The sequence below is a fragment of the Orcinus orca genome, chromosome 13 (genome assembly GCF_937001465.1).
Source record: "Orcinus orca chromosome 13, mOrcOrc1.1, whole genome shotgun sequence".
In the NCBI taxonomy this organism is placed as follows: Eukaryota; Metazoa; Chordata; class Mammalia; order Artiodactyla; family Delphinidae; genus Orcinus; species Orcinus orca.
In genome coordinates this window covers 11809362-11824871 of record NC_064571.1, presented here as the reverse complement: position 1 = coordinate 11824871, position 15510 = coordinate 11809362, and the positions used below count along the sequence as shown (strand labels likewise).

The window sequence follows — 15510 nt, the reverse complement described above, 5'->3', positions numbered from 1 at the left end:
AACTTTGTGAAAACTTTGTGGCTGTTAAAGACAATGAGTAGATACGTGTTAACGTATGTTAACGTATGTCTAGGATGTGCTGGTAAAAAATACTAAACAGTTAGAAATGCCCCATGGAGGAATGTCATGTATATTCTGGGATCACAAGAAACGTACCAGGGAGGAGTGGGGAACTTCAAGCTAGAGGGCAGTTCTCATTTGTTAAGATACCACATTCTCCTAAGAATTGCATAAGGCTGACTGATCGGGAGCTCAGATGCTTCAAATATATGAACAAAACCAATGAGACATGTTTTCTAAAAACGGTAGGCTTTTTTATTCAGTTAAGAGGTAGACAGATGAACATGGAAGGCTGGCCCATTTAACTCACCCGAAGTTCATATTCCACTGCATTCATCCATCCCACACTGCCAGAAATCTTAAAGAAATAACCAAGACTGCCAGAAGGATTTTTCTTCCTACTTCTTCTTAGCAATCATAGTCAGTGAACTGCCTGCAAAGAAGTTACTACTAACTTCAATTTTCACCGTGTCCAAAGAACCTTGTCCTTTTAAGTAAGAAGTTGACGTATGCCAACAGAACCTGCCACTACCGACAGGAGGGCAGGGTACAAATGACGATTTTTCTAAGAGACTACAAGGGAAGCTTCGGTTACGGTGTGTGCTGTTAAGTCCCTGTGCGTGTTGGGGCAGAAGCTGGTGAAACCAACAAAGCAGAGCACACTGTCAAATGGCTCTGAAGGGTCGTTTTAAAACGACACAAAACAAACAAAAAATCACAAGTTATCTTCAGAGACAACATTAAAACATAATGGAATTGAAGCCTGATACAAAAAGTAGAGAAATATATACAGGAATTCACAGCCCAGAAGGAAAAGGAACCTCAACAGGAACCAGTGGAAACCTGGCTACTTTACATAGCTAATCTTGAGACAAGTCATATTTAGCACAAAAGCAATTATAGCACAAGTAACGCTTCCCTCCCACAGCTCCCAAACTTTAAAGAGACTCCTGTCAGTCTTCTATAACACTGTAATTCATTCTTCAAAGGAACAGGAATGTGTACGGTGGTCCCAAACACTGACCCGAATTTTCATCTCAAACAGCTTCACACTCTGAGGATGACATATTTGAAGACTGCCATGATAGCAGCACTGATAACGCCAGAAATGGGGACTGTGACAAACCAGGCCATAAAAATGTTGCGGAAGAGTCGCCAATCAACAGCCTTTTTGGATCGGAGCCAGCCAACGGACACAACAGAGCCCACCTACGGGAGAAAACAATCAAGGAAACTGGTTACTGAAGTGCCAATGGCATTTTGTTAAACAGACCCGTGATTCTTAGGTAGGTAAGGAGCCCCGGACTGCCGGACCGATCCACTGTTACAAGCTGGCTTGTAACAAGACGAAGGGCAATATAAAATCCAGTCACAGAATCCGTGCTAATTGGGGTAAAAGAGGGAAAGAAAACTCCCTTTTCCCTTCTGAGCTGCTGGAATGTAATGAACTACATTAATAATAATAACTGCTTTAATAATAGATTCCTTTAAGTTTTAGGTTTCCCAAAGATTCTAGAGGGAGGCTGCTATTAGACCTAATAGCCAATCACCCGTAGATCTCTCTGGAAGAAAAAGAATGACTCAAAGGCTCCATGATGAACTAACTTAAAAATTCCCTTAAGGAAGCTAGTTTCTTCCTTTCCCTACAGTTACCCTATGGTTATTAGATGGTCATCAAGCCACCTTAGGAATCAATAAGTTTCTCAGGACTTCGATCCTGAGATGCTCTGAATATATGCTTGCTTCAAATAAACTGCCCTTCAACAAGCCTCACAGACTTGCTACCTCTATAAAAAGGGGCTTTTGCACCGTTTGGGGAGAAAATATACTATCTGCTTAAATAAAAGTAATAGACGCTAGAAATTGCACAGTGTGTATTTACATCCTTAGAGTCAACCTGTCCTAAACTTGTGAACTCTTCAAGACTCCCACGGTATAACACCAAATTATCAAAGGAAAAAAACCAAAAAACAAAAAGAACAAAAAAATACCTCTCGACGTATCTACTAAAACCACTCAAAAGACACAGTACCTCTACATTACACTTACTTTACAATGTGTTGTACTGATGGGAAGGCCAATATTCGATGCAATTACTACAGTGAGGGCAGATGCCAGTTCAATACTGAAGCCGCTGTGGACACAGACAGATCACTTGTCAAGAATGGAACTTAAATTTTGGTAAGTTAGCACTACCCCAAAGTTCACACAATCTTGCTGTGCTCTATCCAGTGACGAAAACTCCACCAACATCTTTTGTTTGCTCTAACTCCTGAAATCTGCTTTAAATCAGGCCATGAGACTGCTCTTCTCTTTTCCAGCATTTGAGGTTTTCAGGTTTTCTGGAAGCCCATTCTTAAAGCTTGCACTTTTACTTTGAGTTTAGTAAACATCAGTGTTGGCTCCGTAAAGACAGAGATAAAAGCCAAATGTACATAGCTAGTAAGTCTTAGCACACACATCTTTCTCAGAAGTTATTTTGTTAAAAAGAGTCCACCGGAGTTGAATAGATAAATTATGTTTAAGGGCCAGACGATAAGGAAAATCTAAAAAGTTCACACCAAAGAGAGAGGAACATCAGGAACTTATACAAACTTGGTTCCTTTATGTAGTACCACTGCACAGTATTACGTATCTTAAGAAAATGAGCATTAACCTAATAAGACCTGCTTTACCAACTTACCTAGAGGGTGTGATTGGTGTCAGATCTTTCCCCATGGTCTGGATAACTCTCCTTCCCCAAACCCATAGACCAATACAGATACCAACACCACCATAGAGCAGAAGCCATATTGGTGTTGCTACTTTTGAGGAAACATCTCCCGTGTCATAAACCAGATACAAAGCAACCAGAGGACCGATGGCGTTGCTGAAAGAAAAAGAGGGCAGGGATGATTTTTCAGGCAAAACTAAAACTTGGCAAGAAATCTAGTTGTTAACTGATCTACTAAGTTTTCTAAAGCAAAGCTTTCATTAGAAACTGGTCTTTCTTTCAAAGGAAATAAATGGAACCCCAACATACACAACAGAGGAAAATGAGAGCTCTTCTCAGAGGGGAAACGCCACGCATCTGGTGGCCTGTCTTCCTACAGGCCCAACTAAAGCAAATTTTGGGTTCCAATGAACAGGTGACAAACCACAGAACTAGGATTAACCACCTACAAATTCATTCTAGGGGGCAGTGATTCTATCAAAGAACTGGCTCCCATCTTGATAAAAGGCTTCTTTGTGGAAGATACATGTGTTTATCACCTACAGAAACAAACATATTCTTTGTAATCTCTGAAGAAAAAATTTTGCTTCCTGTTTTTTTAAGTCAATTAATTGCTATTACCTCATCCTTTCTGCATTATTCAGTGTCCCACGGGTGGTATAAGTACCAAGGCCACAAGCAGAACCTTATAAAGGGATTAGGCGGCATAAAAATAGCACGAGCAATGCCAAGAATCATAATCGACTGACCTGACGTCATTGCCACCATGGGCGAATGAGCCAAAGCAGGCCGTGAGGATCTGCAGGAACTGGAAGAGGAGAGACACTTCTGGTTTGTCCTGGTCACACCATTCTTCTAGAGAGCTGGTGCTTCCTTTTCTGTCGCCCAGACCCATCTCGGCCTTGACGCTCACGTCGATCTCGGATGCCGAGTGAATATCAGACACGGCGTTGCAGTAACTGGTGTAACTGTCCATTCGAATTCGCTTCTTGCTGTCTCCGTTAGGCCACGTCAGCTTCTCCATCTCTTCACCCTTCTGTTCACCTTCTTTGGCACGGAATGAATCCAGGGGCATGCCACAAATTGCCATGGTATAGGAAGTGTAGCTATTGTTGCGCCTCAAGGGTTTGTCGCCAGAGTCTCCCATGCAGTCGCCCACCTTGGCAAGATGTAGCTTGTGGAGCAGCTCTTTGTACAAGCCGGAGTCCTTATGCACCGTGTGATACTGATAGTGGCCGCTGGAGTTTATCTGGTTACTGACAGCTTGATTGAACTGAACTAGGTTCCCATTAGGCAACTGCACTGCACCTGGCCAAGACCGAAAGGTTACACTCAATGCCCAGAGCATCAAGTCCGAACACAGAGCCTCGCAGCAGTGCTGCTGACAAAGGGAAACTCGCCTTTCCCCACCCGAGAAGAGTCCACTCACCGTTCATCGTGCCATCTATGCTGGTTTCCTCTTTCAGGTCCACGCTGGGAAGCCTCTCTCGCTCTGGAGCTTCCTCCAGGTCTCCAAGTTTGAACGAGACCGTTCTCTCCTCCACTGCAGCCCGCAGGGGCCCAGTGGCTGCTGACCCTACCTCTGAGACGGGATTCCTGGTTTCGGTATCACTGAGAGACAACTTTGTTTCTTCACGGTCTTCTTTCAAGCTATTCTTTTTTTCCATTAAGGGGCTTTCAGAAGGACTAGACTTGATTTCTCCTAGAAAAGAAGGATGTTTTTGTTTGGTTTTGACTAAACTGACTTGCTCTACATTTCCCCTTTCCTCACTTCAAAAAAAAAAAAAAAAAAATCCTTCTCAAAATAAGACCACATGTAAACTTCAGTGAAAATTCAGGATAATTTTCCTGTCTGCTTTATTTGCCGTATCGCTTAATCTCTCACTTGGGAAGAAACCAGCGATACAAATGCAGAACACCCTATTACTAGGGGTTGCAAAGTTTTTTTCAGTGAAGGGCCAGATGGTAAAAATCTTTTAGGCTCTGTGGACTCTGCTATAAATTCTTGTTCTTTATAGAACCCTTCACAAATGTAGAAACCATCCTGAGCTTCCTGCTGACCCCTTCTTGAGGGGAAAGGAGCTCAAGCGTGGGGCTGACAGATAACTAAAAATTCTGACTGCATCTAGTGCACGTCCTTTTTAAAAAGTGGCCCCAAATTTCAGTCTGTGAGTTCAAGCAAAATGACACAGCTCAACGCAGGCAACTGAAGGTGACTTGAATTTCCACCTCTAGAAAACAAAGACATGTGCCTTATGGTTCAAGTTCCATGACCAGGTGGGAACGTTTTCTGCCTCTGCACCAATGCCCAGTCTGTTTCCGTGTTCATTCAGGAATCCCGGTCAAGCTACCAACCAGGGTACAGAACATTAGCAAGACCTGTCTCATCTTCTCCCAGACTGAGGGAGAATCAAGGTCACGAAGTCCTGAAGGCCGCCAGACTAGCGCAGAGCCTCTCGGAGGCTCCGGAACACAGCTGCATGACGCAGCACTCTCCCGGTGCCACTGCAGTCTGTGCAGCCCTGCGCTTCTTCAAAGAACAAACTTATATCACCACCCGAGCATTTGCAGATGAAAAGGGCGGAAAAAGATCGTCTCAGGAGAGTTCAAGTAGTAAGGGAAGGAATACAAGATTTAATTAAGACCTATACTAACCAGAATGTATGCCATATTTGATTATACTGAAATACTACATACAGTAATGGTCTAAATGATCCCTTCATGACACCCTGAAAATGTCTACCTCTGGAATCTGTGCTCCAATTCTGAAAATGAACCAAATCTGAAGTCAGATAATATAGTAGCATAGCTCTGAATATCTGAATCTGAAGGCGCTGGTTTTGGTAAATGTTTCCTGTGAAAATATTTCATACCTACCTTTTATTTTTCATTAAGGTATCCTCATCCTTCTCAATTAATGTAGACTACAACTTCTCTGTATTTATCTAGCATGTCACTGGCAAGTGATCAAGGTACAGTAAAAAAAAGAAAAAACAGATTAAGTGCCTAGCTTGTCTGGCAGCCCAAATAAGGTCAAATACGCCTTATGACTAGGTCTCAGGTCATTTTAAGTTAATAAGAACGTAGTTTGGACAATAAACCTACATCCGCAAATTTCCATGTAAATTTTCTGGCTTTACCAATCTATCCAAGTAGCAGATTTTTACAGACGGCTACACACAAAGAAGCAAGCACAGCATTACTAGTTAAGATTTTCTGCTACAATGTGTTACTTACGTTCAATTTTTCTCTTCATCCTGGGACATACAAAGAACCAGACGATAAGGGCACAGAAAACTGCACATCCCACCGAGATGAGGATGGTACCCCACAGAGGAAGTTTGTCAAAGCCCAGCACTAGGAGATAAAATGGTGCATCTTGAAAACCCCAGGGCAACTGCCCCCCTGTAATAACGTGTCAACCCTCCTCTGGGGACTCTGGGGTTCCCCAAGCCAGCCCATCACCCTTTATAGCTGTTGCCAGCCTTAGGTCCACAGGATTACTGTGTTCGTGGCTATACAAATCTGGGAGAAAAATCCCATAGCATGTGAAATCCACCAGTCTGGCCTACTTTAAACACCTGCTAGACTGACATCTCCCAAGCTCCTTCACATACTAGGCTTTTTCCTTTCTTTGCTTTAGAAGACAGATTACTACACTGAGCAACTGCAACTAGCTATGAAAATAAACGGAAGCTTTCCACTGCCCAGCCTCCAGATGGGAGCGGCCACACCTTATGTTTGCACATAAGATTTTAACGTTAAGAAAGGAAAGTGCCCCAGTCGTCACATTTCTCCTACTGATGTAATCGGTTCTCTGTGGAAGTTATCACATCCAAGCAAAATCCTTTAGAGCAAGATTATCTCTTAGGACGCATTATCAAACTAAGATACATTTATCTATCAAGGGATAAGAATAGTTCAAAGGGCTGTCTTTCACAAAAAGAAAATAGTAGAGTGGTAATCACACTAACAAGCGACATCTTAAACAGAGACATGCCTACTTCTCACATGGCTCAGGGATCATTAACTAGTCACCTGGTTATCACTTAAATGCCAACAGCCTCCAAGCCACTCGTCAATATTTAATGACAGAAGCAAAGCACTAGAGAACACTACTTAAACCTAAAGGATGTTATAATGATCTGTGGTTTATCCAAGAACAGCTTAGTTCCTTGTGGTTGTTTTGCATATTAGGAATTACTTATAAAATGGAAATTCTATTGTTCCTCAAAATGATTCGTATTTAAAAATCAGATATAAATCGAGGCCCCTTCAAAACCAAAGTTCTGTGATGACTAAATCTTTCCATTTTAATTCCTGCTATCAATTCTAATCATGCAGTTAGTCACACAAACTAAAATATACATGAAATTTAATCAATCTCTGTATCACAATTTAAATTTGCCTACGTTCCAAGTCAAAAAAGGAAAATGAGACTGGTTCTTTCTTGTAAATGATCGACCAAAGGACAGGACAAAAATACCCACATTCCCTTTTCAAAGACGACTGAAAATGCAAGTTTCTAATTTCACTGAACTATGAGCTTTGCTGCTACCACATAAAACATCAGTGCTTAGAGCCTCACGGAGCCTTTTTTAGTTTAACATGAAGAAGCCAATTTAAAACAGAATGGAAAGGCAGCAGGCAAGCTTTCCTTTGCCTGTAGCATTTGGTAAGGAGGCTGGTATCCCCTAAATAAGATCAATATCCTCATAAAGTTGTCTGATTTCTTTCCTGATTATTCTAACAAAGACAGGGTTAAAAATACTTAGCTAACTCCAATTTTGGTCAGTGACTTATTACTTCAGTGAGGTTTCCAAAGCAAGTTACAATCCATCAGTCAGAAATGGAATCAATTTGGTGGGCCACAATGAGCATTTTAAAAAGCTAAAAAGAATACTTGCAAATATGACTGCATAGCACATAGTAAGGTTAAGTAGCTTCAACATACTATTCCAGTTCTCTTTCCCTCTCTCCCCCTCCCTCTCTAAGTATGTGTGTGCTGGGCAGCAATGTACAATGTCTTTCTTCCAGTGTGTCACAACAGTCAAAAGATTGAAAGCCACTGACTTGACGGATCAAAGGCCATCAGGCCAAATGAACCTAGACAGGAAAACTGACTGATCAAGACATGTACTGTCCTGTCTGACAAGTTACAGGTTATCAATCTTTTTCAATTGCTAAATGAAACACGTATCACAATTTAATCCATGCTTTGCCTGTGTTCCAACATAAAAGTAATCAACATTTCAATCTTTATATTCTCACAAATATTTTTCCTCTTAGCTGCATGAATTCTTCTTCCAAGTGCACTTAGGGCAGGTGTTAAACATCCCAACTCTTCTCATTCAAGCAGATTCAGGGGAGTAAATTTAGAAACAAAAAGGAGCTCCACTTGGGAAAGAAAAATGAGAATATCCAGCAAACCAGTCCTAAATGACTGATTATCGAAGACCAAGTATAACTAATGACTCTTCAGTAGTCGAGGTAACATCAATTCCGGTATTTTTAGCATAGATAGGAAAGAGGGAGGGAGAAGATCAAATTATCGGTGGATCCTGTGAAGACTAAAGAGTAAAGGTCTGTAGTGATTTAGAATCTGAGCAGGTCTCTTTGGTTGAAAAACTATCTAGGTTAACTCAGCATACACTAGCCTGCAGCCTTCTGAAATGGGCGCAGGCCAGCCACCTTCTAGGAGATTTCAGCCCTGTAAACAAAAAGGGGTAAATTGGGCATTTAATGCAAGTTTTAGAAACAACTTTCAATTCACATTTAAATATTCTGATATGTACTTACAAGGTGCTCCAGTGTACATGATGGAAAAGAGGTTGATTCCAACTGTGCAGGCATAGAACACTGGCAAAGCTCGCAACCCGTTAGGAACCGGATCTGCCTGTAAAATACCATCATCATTAAGCTCAAGATCTTAAAAGCTGTAAAAACTTAACCCATTTCCATAGAACCTTATCAAAGGGCAGCTTCAGGAATTAGTTCCAATAACTATCTCCCCATAGTAGTTTCCAAGGCCAGATGGTCTTTTCCTACATTTGCTCCTGGAAGTTCCCCTACCAAGGCTGATCTCATCTTCTACATCCATCTGAATTTAAGTTTGTGTTTGCTTTAATGTTTGGGGGTTGGTTAGGTTTTTGTTGCCGTTATTGTTTTTTTTTTTTTGGCTTCGTTGCATCTTTGTTGCTGCGCTTGGGTTTTCTCCAGTTGTGTCGAGCGGGGGCTACTCTTTGTTGCGGTGTGCGGGCTTCTCATTGCGTTGGCTCCTCTTGTTGCACAGCATGGGCTCTAGACATGAGGGCTTCAGGAGTTGTGGCACGCAGGCTCAGTAGTTGTGGCTCGCAGGCTCTAGAGCACAGGCTCAGTAGTTGTGGCGCACGGGCTTAGCTGCTCTTAGCTGCTCCGTGGCATATGGGATCTTCCTGGACCAGGGCTCAAACCCGTGTCTCCTGCATTGGCAGGCGGATTCTTAACCACTGAGCCACCAGGGAAGTCCCTGTTGCTGTTATTCTTAACAAGGCTACCTATTACTAGTGACTGGTGATGTCCTGAATGATGTTTCAACCCCCAGTGCTCTAAGGTACCTCATGTCCAGATAAAATCTGAGCACACACCTGAAAATGTACTATATAAGAGAGATCAAGAAACAGACTATGAGATATTACATTTCTTACCTGACTTTATACCTGCAATGACTTCTTAAAAACAAAACATGTAGGAGAATATACCAGCAACAACCATCTTATCTAGACATTTGATAAATATGCCACAACTAGTGATTTACCAAAGTGCTAAGATAAAAATCAATCGTACACTAGGTCACCTCCTCATTTAACAGACTGTGCCAAGCACTAAAATATGGGAGTGAATGAGACAAAGTTCCTGCTCTCACAGAACTGACACTTACATTCTAGTACAGAATCATGCTATGAAGAAAAAAGAAGGGGAAGGAGGCCGTGATGGAAGGAGGCGCACACTTTAATTCTTGGAGGTGGCGCGGGAGATACTCCAAAGACCATCAGTGGAACAAAGACACAAATGTGTTAGGTCAACAAGCCATAAGCCAGGTACACACGCAGGGGTAGAAAAAGAGCAGCCAGAGAGCAGGCTACCTGGAGGGCAGACTATCCCAGAGACGTCAGAAAGTACAAAGACCCTGAGGCAAACACCTGAATTGTCTGAGGAACAGCAAGGAGGCCAGTGTGACTGGAAACAAGAGTTAAAAACAAGAGCACAGATCTGAATACATGAGAAGGCTGAACTTCAACGATGTGGTTAGCCCAAAGGTTTAATGCTATCTTGAATCACAATCCAATGGAAAACCTTGGGGAGGAACAGACAAGGAGAAGAATCAAATACATCAGAAGAGTGAGGTAATGGCTTAAGATCAAGGAAACGGAAAGTAGAGGTGCCACTCCGAATCAGCAGAGATGGGCGCTTGACAAAAACCACTCTGAATATTACCTTCCCTATCCGTAGTTTAAGAGAATGCTACAGGTAGGGAATTGGTCAAAACAAAAATAGCCAATAAAACCTAAGCATCAGGGCTTCCCTGTTGGCGCAGTGGTTAAGAATCCCCCTGCCAATGCAGGGGACACAGGTTCAAGCCCTGGTCCGGGAAGATCCCACATGCCGCAGAGCAACTAAGTCTATGCGCCACAACTACTGAGCCTGCGCTCTAGAGCCCGCACGCCACAACTACTGAAGCCTGCGCGCCTAGAGTCTGTGCTCCGCAACAAGAGAAGCCACTGCAATGAGAAGACCGCACACGACAACGAAGAGTAGCCCCCGCTCGCTACAAGTAGAGAAAGCCCACGTGCAGCAACAAAGACCCAACGCAGCCAAACATTAATTAATTAATTTAAAAAAAAAAAAAAACTCATCATCTCTGAGTAACTCAACCATGCGTGTCCCACCCCAAGGGTAGTCGGTAAGGTTATGAACCTGAGGTGTATATACATTTTTCTTCTAAGAACTCTCTGTGCTTTTAAGAAATTCTCCAAGAAACCAAAGACCACCCCCCGAAATCAAAATCCATAAGGGTTCTAGACATTTGTGGGGGCTTCTCTTTCTCCCTTTTGCTACCTCCAAACTCCTCTTAGCCACTCCCCCAGGAGGTAACCAGGGCTAACATTTTATTGAATGTTGACCACCATATGACTCACCTAACACTTAAAACTTTACCTATAAGTAAATATCTCATCATCCAGTTATATGGGATGGGAAAGGGGGTCTTCATAACCCATTTTCAACCATAATATTCATTTTTTATACATCGGACATTCCAGTAAACTAAAGAAAAAAGTTCCTGAGTTTGAAAAGATACCCTAGATATATTTAATGAGATTCCTGACAGAAGGGAGAATGCTGAAAGGCCCACTTTCTTTGACTAGAATTTAAACACTCAACAGGAAAACTCCCTTTTCCCCGTATTCCTTGTTTATTGTCCCAATCCTTAACCTCCACTCTGCTTTTTCCTACTAGACTACCCAACACCCTTGGAACATTCAGAAAATTGAAAATTTTTAAAAGCACTTTTAATGTTAATTTCCAAAACAGAATCTTTAATTGGAAAGTATCTTAATGGTCAAATATTTAGATTTTAACAGCCAAGACCACCAAAGGTTACTAGTGTAAAGATGTTTTCTTGAGACTTAAAATCTAACAGTAACCAGAAATATTCAGCCTCATCACCTAAAAATTCATCTGTTATTGGTAGATTAAACACAAGAGTACGTGCCTGCCTGTGTGTGTGTGTGCGGGTAGATTCTCAAAGTCCATATTGAATAGTTTTAAACACTATTCCAATCATTCTTTTTTTTTTTTTTTAATATTTATTTATTTTGGCTGTGCCGGATCTTAGTTGCAGCACACAGGATCTCTTAGTTGTGGCATGCGGACTTCTTAGTTGCGACATGCAAACTCTTTAGTTGCAGCATGCGTGCGTGATCTAGTCCCCTTGACCAGGGATTGAACCCGGGCCCCCTGCATTGGGAGCACAGAGTCTTACCCACTGGACCACCAGGGAAGACCTATTCCAATCATTCTTGATCATGTCCATCCTCATACCCCATGAGGAATATATAATTAAGAAGTTCATATATCTAACTTAAGGTCTCTAACTGAGGATAAAGACGCCTGGCATGCATTCCCCAAATGAGAGTTCTGGGGACCTGAAAATCCCACTTTGTACCTGAAAGCATGACCATTCCTCCTCCAGAAAAGAAGTTTGTTTGGGCTTGAGACACACAAAGCCTCTGGAACAATCTGTCTCTCAATAATCCACAAAGACCCGGTGTAAACCTTTATGAGCACAAATCCACAACAGGGGATCCCAGCAATCCTCCTGCTTCTCTGGTAAGGAGCAAGCTATACAGCTCTCAAAGTACGAAGAGTTCTGATCCCTGACTACTACTAAGCCTCAAAGGGAAGCCTCACGTTATCACATTCCACAGCTGTGGGGAGTAGGAGGGTAGGTGCTATTCACTAACCGCTTGCTCAACAAGACAATGCCAAACTCTGAGTCTGTTGATATCAACCAACTGTTTACTCTCAAATTATACCAAGCTACAGAGGTTTCAAGTTTTCAAAGTATTACGCTGCTATCTTTTGCCAGACTCAGGCCATGGTAAATAGTGATTAGTGAGTCACTTTACCAGTTACTGAATTTCTATAGAAAAGTACGTATCCTTCCCTAGAGAAGCTTAGAACTAGACCAAACAAACGGTTCTGAATACATTCTTACCCCTTGGGATTAAGCTACCTATCTCCCTTCACTCAGATTTCTTCAGTTCAGAAGAATTTTTAAGAACTTACAATGGACCGTTAAGAGCCATTCACCTCAGGAAAAGGACAACTTTGTTTCCTGAGAAAAAAGCATTTATTCTTACTGTAACTCAGTCCAACGACAACATCCCTTGTTGTCTACATTTATTTTGGAGCCAGCATCAGACTTCTTGATTTAAAAAAAATGCTATCAGGTCCCTCAAAAGGGATTTTCAAATGGACAGGAAATTAAATGGCTGTCTGGAATTCTTTTTTTTTTTTTGCCAAGAAAAACAAAATGAGAATTACCTTTACTGGTTCCTTTTTACCTATTCTGAGCTATTAGAGTCAAGTCACTGTGAGAGGTAGCGTGTCCACCATGACGCTTACAAGCTGGTTTCGATAATCAACACTCTACAAATAACTATGTGGGGACCCAAACGACTCCACTTTAACTGGCAGCTAAGAAAATGTCACCCAGGACACTGTGATTTGTTGAACCCTAAGCTTACAATGCAGACTGGCCTGCATATGATGGTGATTTGAGGTAGTAATCTGCATACAGGTCAACAAAGCCACTCCAAATACATTTCCTTAATTTTTTCTTTCAGTCTCGGCACACTATAGTGCTCAATTTTTCCTTCCCAAATGACTTCTTGGGTATTGAAAACCTGCTTCTTTCAGAAAATTCAACATACGAGAGGTATACAAAACAAAGAATTTTTCTAACTTTCCAAGGCCACACTCCTACACACCGATCCCATTTGCAATAACGCTATCGGTTTGAACACCACTAAGTGTGACTTAGTACAGGTCATGGGGGGAGAGAAAGATTACCTTACGGAGGATGAATGCACGAACAAGGAAGAATAAAATTCCAGACATAATACCAGAAAGCAGCGGTGAGACGAACCAAGACATCACTGGAATAGAACACATTAAGAAAAAAATGTCAACTAATGGAAATCAGGAACCAAAACACACTTTAAATTTTAGTCCTCTCGTTTCAAAACTTTAGCCCGTCCCTCCAATTTTACATCATTTTCTCCCATACACAACGCCATGGTAACACGACAAGAAGAATAAAAAGCCTTTTAGAATTAAACATACCAATTTTTATCAGTTCTGACCACTTGACCCCCTCCTGCCCCTTCGCCACCAGGGAGAAACCAATGGTTGCACCAACGATACAATGGGTTCCAGAAATGGGAAGCTTCAAAAACGAAGCCACTAGTTGCCACACAGCAGAACCTGAAACACATGAAGTTTTATTAAGTACGTGACAAAAGTGACAAATTCCATTATGTACGAAGTGCATATTACTGAATGTAATAATCTGAATCGAGGCAGAGCACAAGAATGGAACGACCCATGATAAGAATTTCCTCACCCGCCACTATCAGGACAACACGAAAAAAAACTTACCAAACATCGCACTGACAGAGCCGGCCATCAGCAGCTCTTGTGTCGAGTTGTACTTCTCCACGTCAATCAAGCCCTTCCTGATGGTCTCGCTCACTCTGGCCCCCAGCAGGACGGAGCCCACTGTCTCAAAGATACTAGCTAGGATGCAGGCTTGCTTCAGGGTCACTACACCTGATCCCACGGCTGTACCAAACGAATTTGCTACATCATTGGCTCCCACGGAGAATGCCAGGACAAATGCAATAACGAAGCCCAGGACGAGCATCCATAGGTAGTCCACCAATGGACCAGAAGCGGCAGTAGCAGCAATAGTAGTGGCAATCAGCGTTGCCATGGTAGATGCCATTCTCTAGAGTAGTGGTTCTTTAATTAATCAGAGAATTACTGAGCGGTTTTCGAGATGTGTAAACAGAATATGAGGTATCAAAAATGCTATAATAAATAATATATATTATATAAAATTAAATACTGTAAACTACGGCACAGAAACCGAGCTGGGGAGTTACTGCTATACGCTGCGTATGGGCATCTGTTGTCTGGGGTTTCTTTGGCTCTGGAGGGCTAGAAGCACGGAGCAGAATTCCATGGCGGAGAAGAGAAAGGACGCAAGTTCATCCTGGAAGGGGGGATGGATAACAATAGCAGCGCGCCCTTGCGGTCCCGCACCCCGCGACGGCCCACCGGGACTGGGGGCCCCGGCCGTGCCCGCCGCCCGCGATCCGGTATCCCGCACCCCAAGCAGAACGCGCCGGGCGGCGGGCACGTGGCGCAGGGGACCACCTCGGCCCGCGCGCGCCCAGCCCGGCCCCCGCGCCGCCGGCCCGCGCGCGCCCTCCCCGCGAAAAGCGGAAAAGAGCCGTTCCCGCGCGCGCCTCCCGGGGACCGCCAAAAAGGCCCGCGGGCGGGCGGACGGGGTGGCATGGGGTAGGGTGGGGGAGGGAGGCGGGTAGCGCCGAAAGCAGAACCCCACCGCGCCGCCGCGTCCGCGCCGGGCCCCGGGGAGAAGAAAGCCTTTCCAAGGTGGCGCCGCCACTCACCAAAGGAAACGAAGGGCCGAGCGGGAGACGAGGTCCAGGCTGCGGCGACGGGCTAGGGCCACGGACGCACGCACCTGCTGTCGGCGAGCACACGGCCTGGCCTGGGGCGGAGGCTCTGGGGATGGCTCGGCGGGGCTGGCAACCCACCCAGGAAGCAGCCGCGGACGCCTCAGCAGCCGAGAAGGAAAAGCACTCAGCACGCGACGGCAGCCATCACTCCAGCAGCGCACTCCGCCGGCCTCTACTTATAGCCGTCGCCGCGCACCGCGTGACCAGCCGCGCCTCGCGCCGCCCAGGAGCCCCGCCCCCGGGATGACGCAGCCCCAGCCAACCCGGCGGCCCGGCCGGATGAGCCCGACCGCGGCGATCATTGGCCCGCCCCGCGCTGGCGGCCACGCCCCCAGAGGGTAGCCTGTCCACGTGGGGAGGGCCGGCCTCTTCCCTGCGGCCTTGCCCTGGTGTCCTGGCACCTTCTGGCCGCGCCTGCTGGTTAGCGGC

The 15510-nt window shown here is 44.1% G+C and overlaps 1 protein-coding gene across 1 annotated transcript; it reads right to left on the bottom strand.

The window, feature by feature from the left end:
- Positions 1-292: 292 nt before the first annotated feature.
- Positions 293-15152, bottom strand: SLC20A1 (solute carrier family 20 member 1). Its single transcript, XM_012535562.3, has 11 exons — positions 15013-15152; positions 13976-14591; positions 13661-13801; positions 13388-13473; positions 8573-8669; positions 6011-6130; positions 4203-4475; positions 3523-4081; positions 2744-2929; positions 2110-2194; positions 293-1269 (listed from the first exon to the last, which is right to left on the bottom strand). The coding sequence occupies exons 2-11, from the start codon at positions 14319-14321 to the stop codon at positions 1108-1110; spliced, it is 2055 nt and encodes a 684-aa protein (XP_012391016.2). The 5' UTR covers positions 14322-14591; positions 15013-15152; the 3' UTR covers positions 293-1107.
- Between the last annotated feature and the right edge of the window lie 358 nt (positions 15153-15510).

Coding starts and splice junctions, on each gene's coding strand:
- SLC20A1 (XM_012535562.3), bottom strand. CDS start 14,321: ATGGCATCTACCATGGCAACGCTGATTGCCACTACTATTGCTGCTACT. Junction 4,476..6,010: donor GATGAAGAGAAAAATTGAAC/GTAAGTAACACA, acceptor CTTCTTTTCTAG/GAGAAATCAAGTCTAGTCCT. Junction 2,930..3,522: donor CATGGTGGCAATGACGTCAG/GTCAGTCGATTA, acceptor TTTTTCTTTCAG/CAACGCCATCGGTCCTCTGG.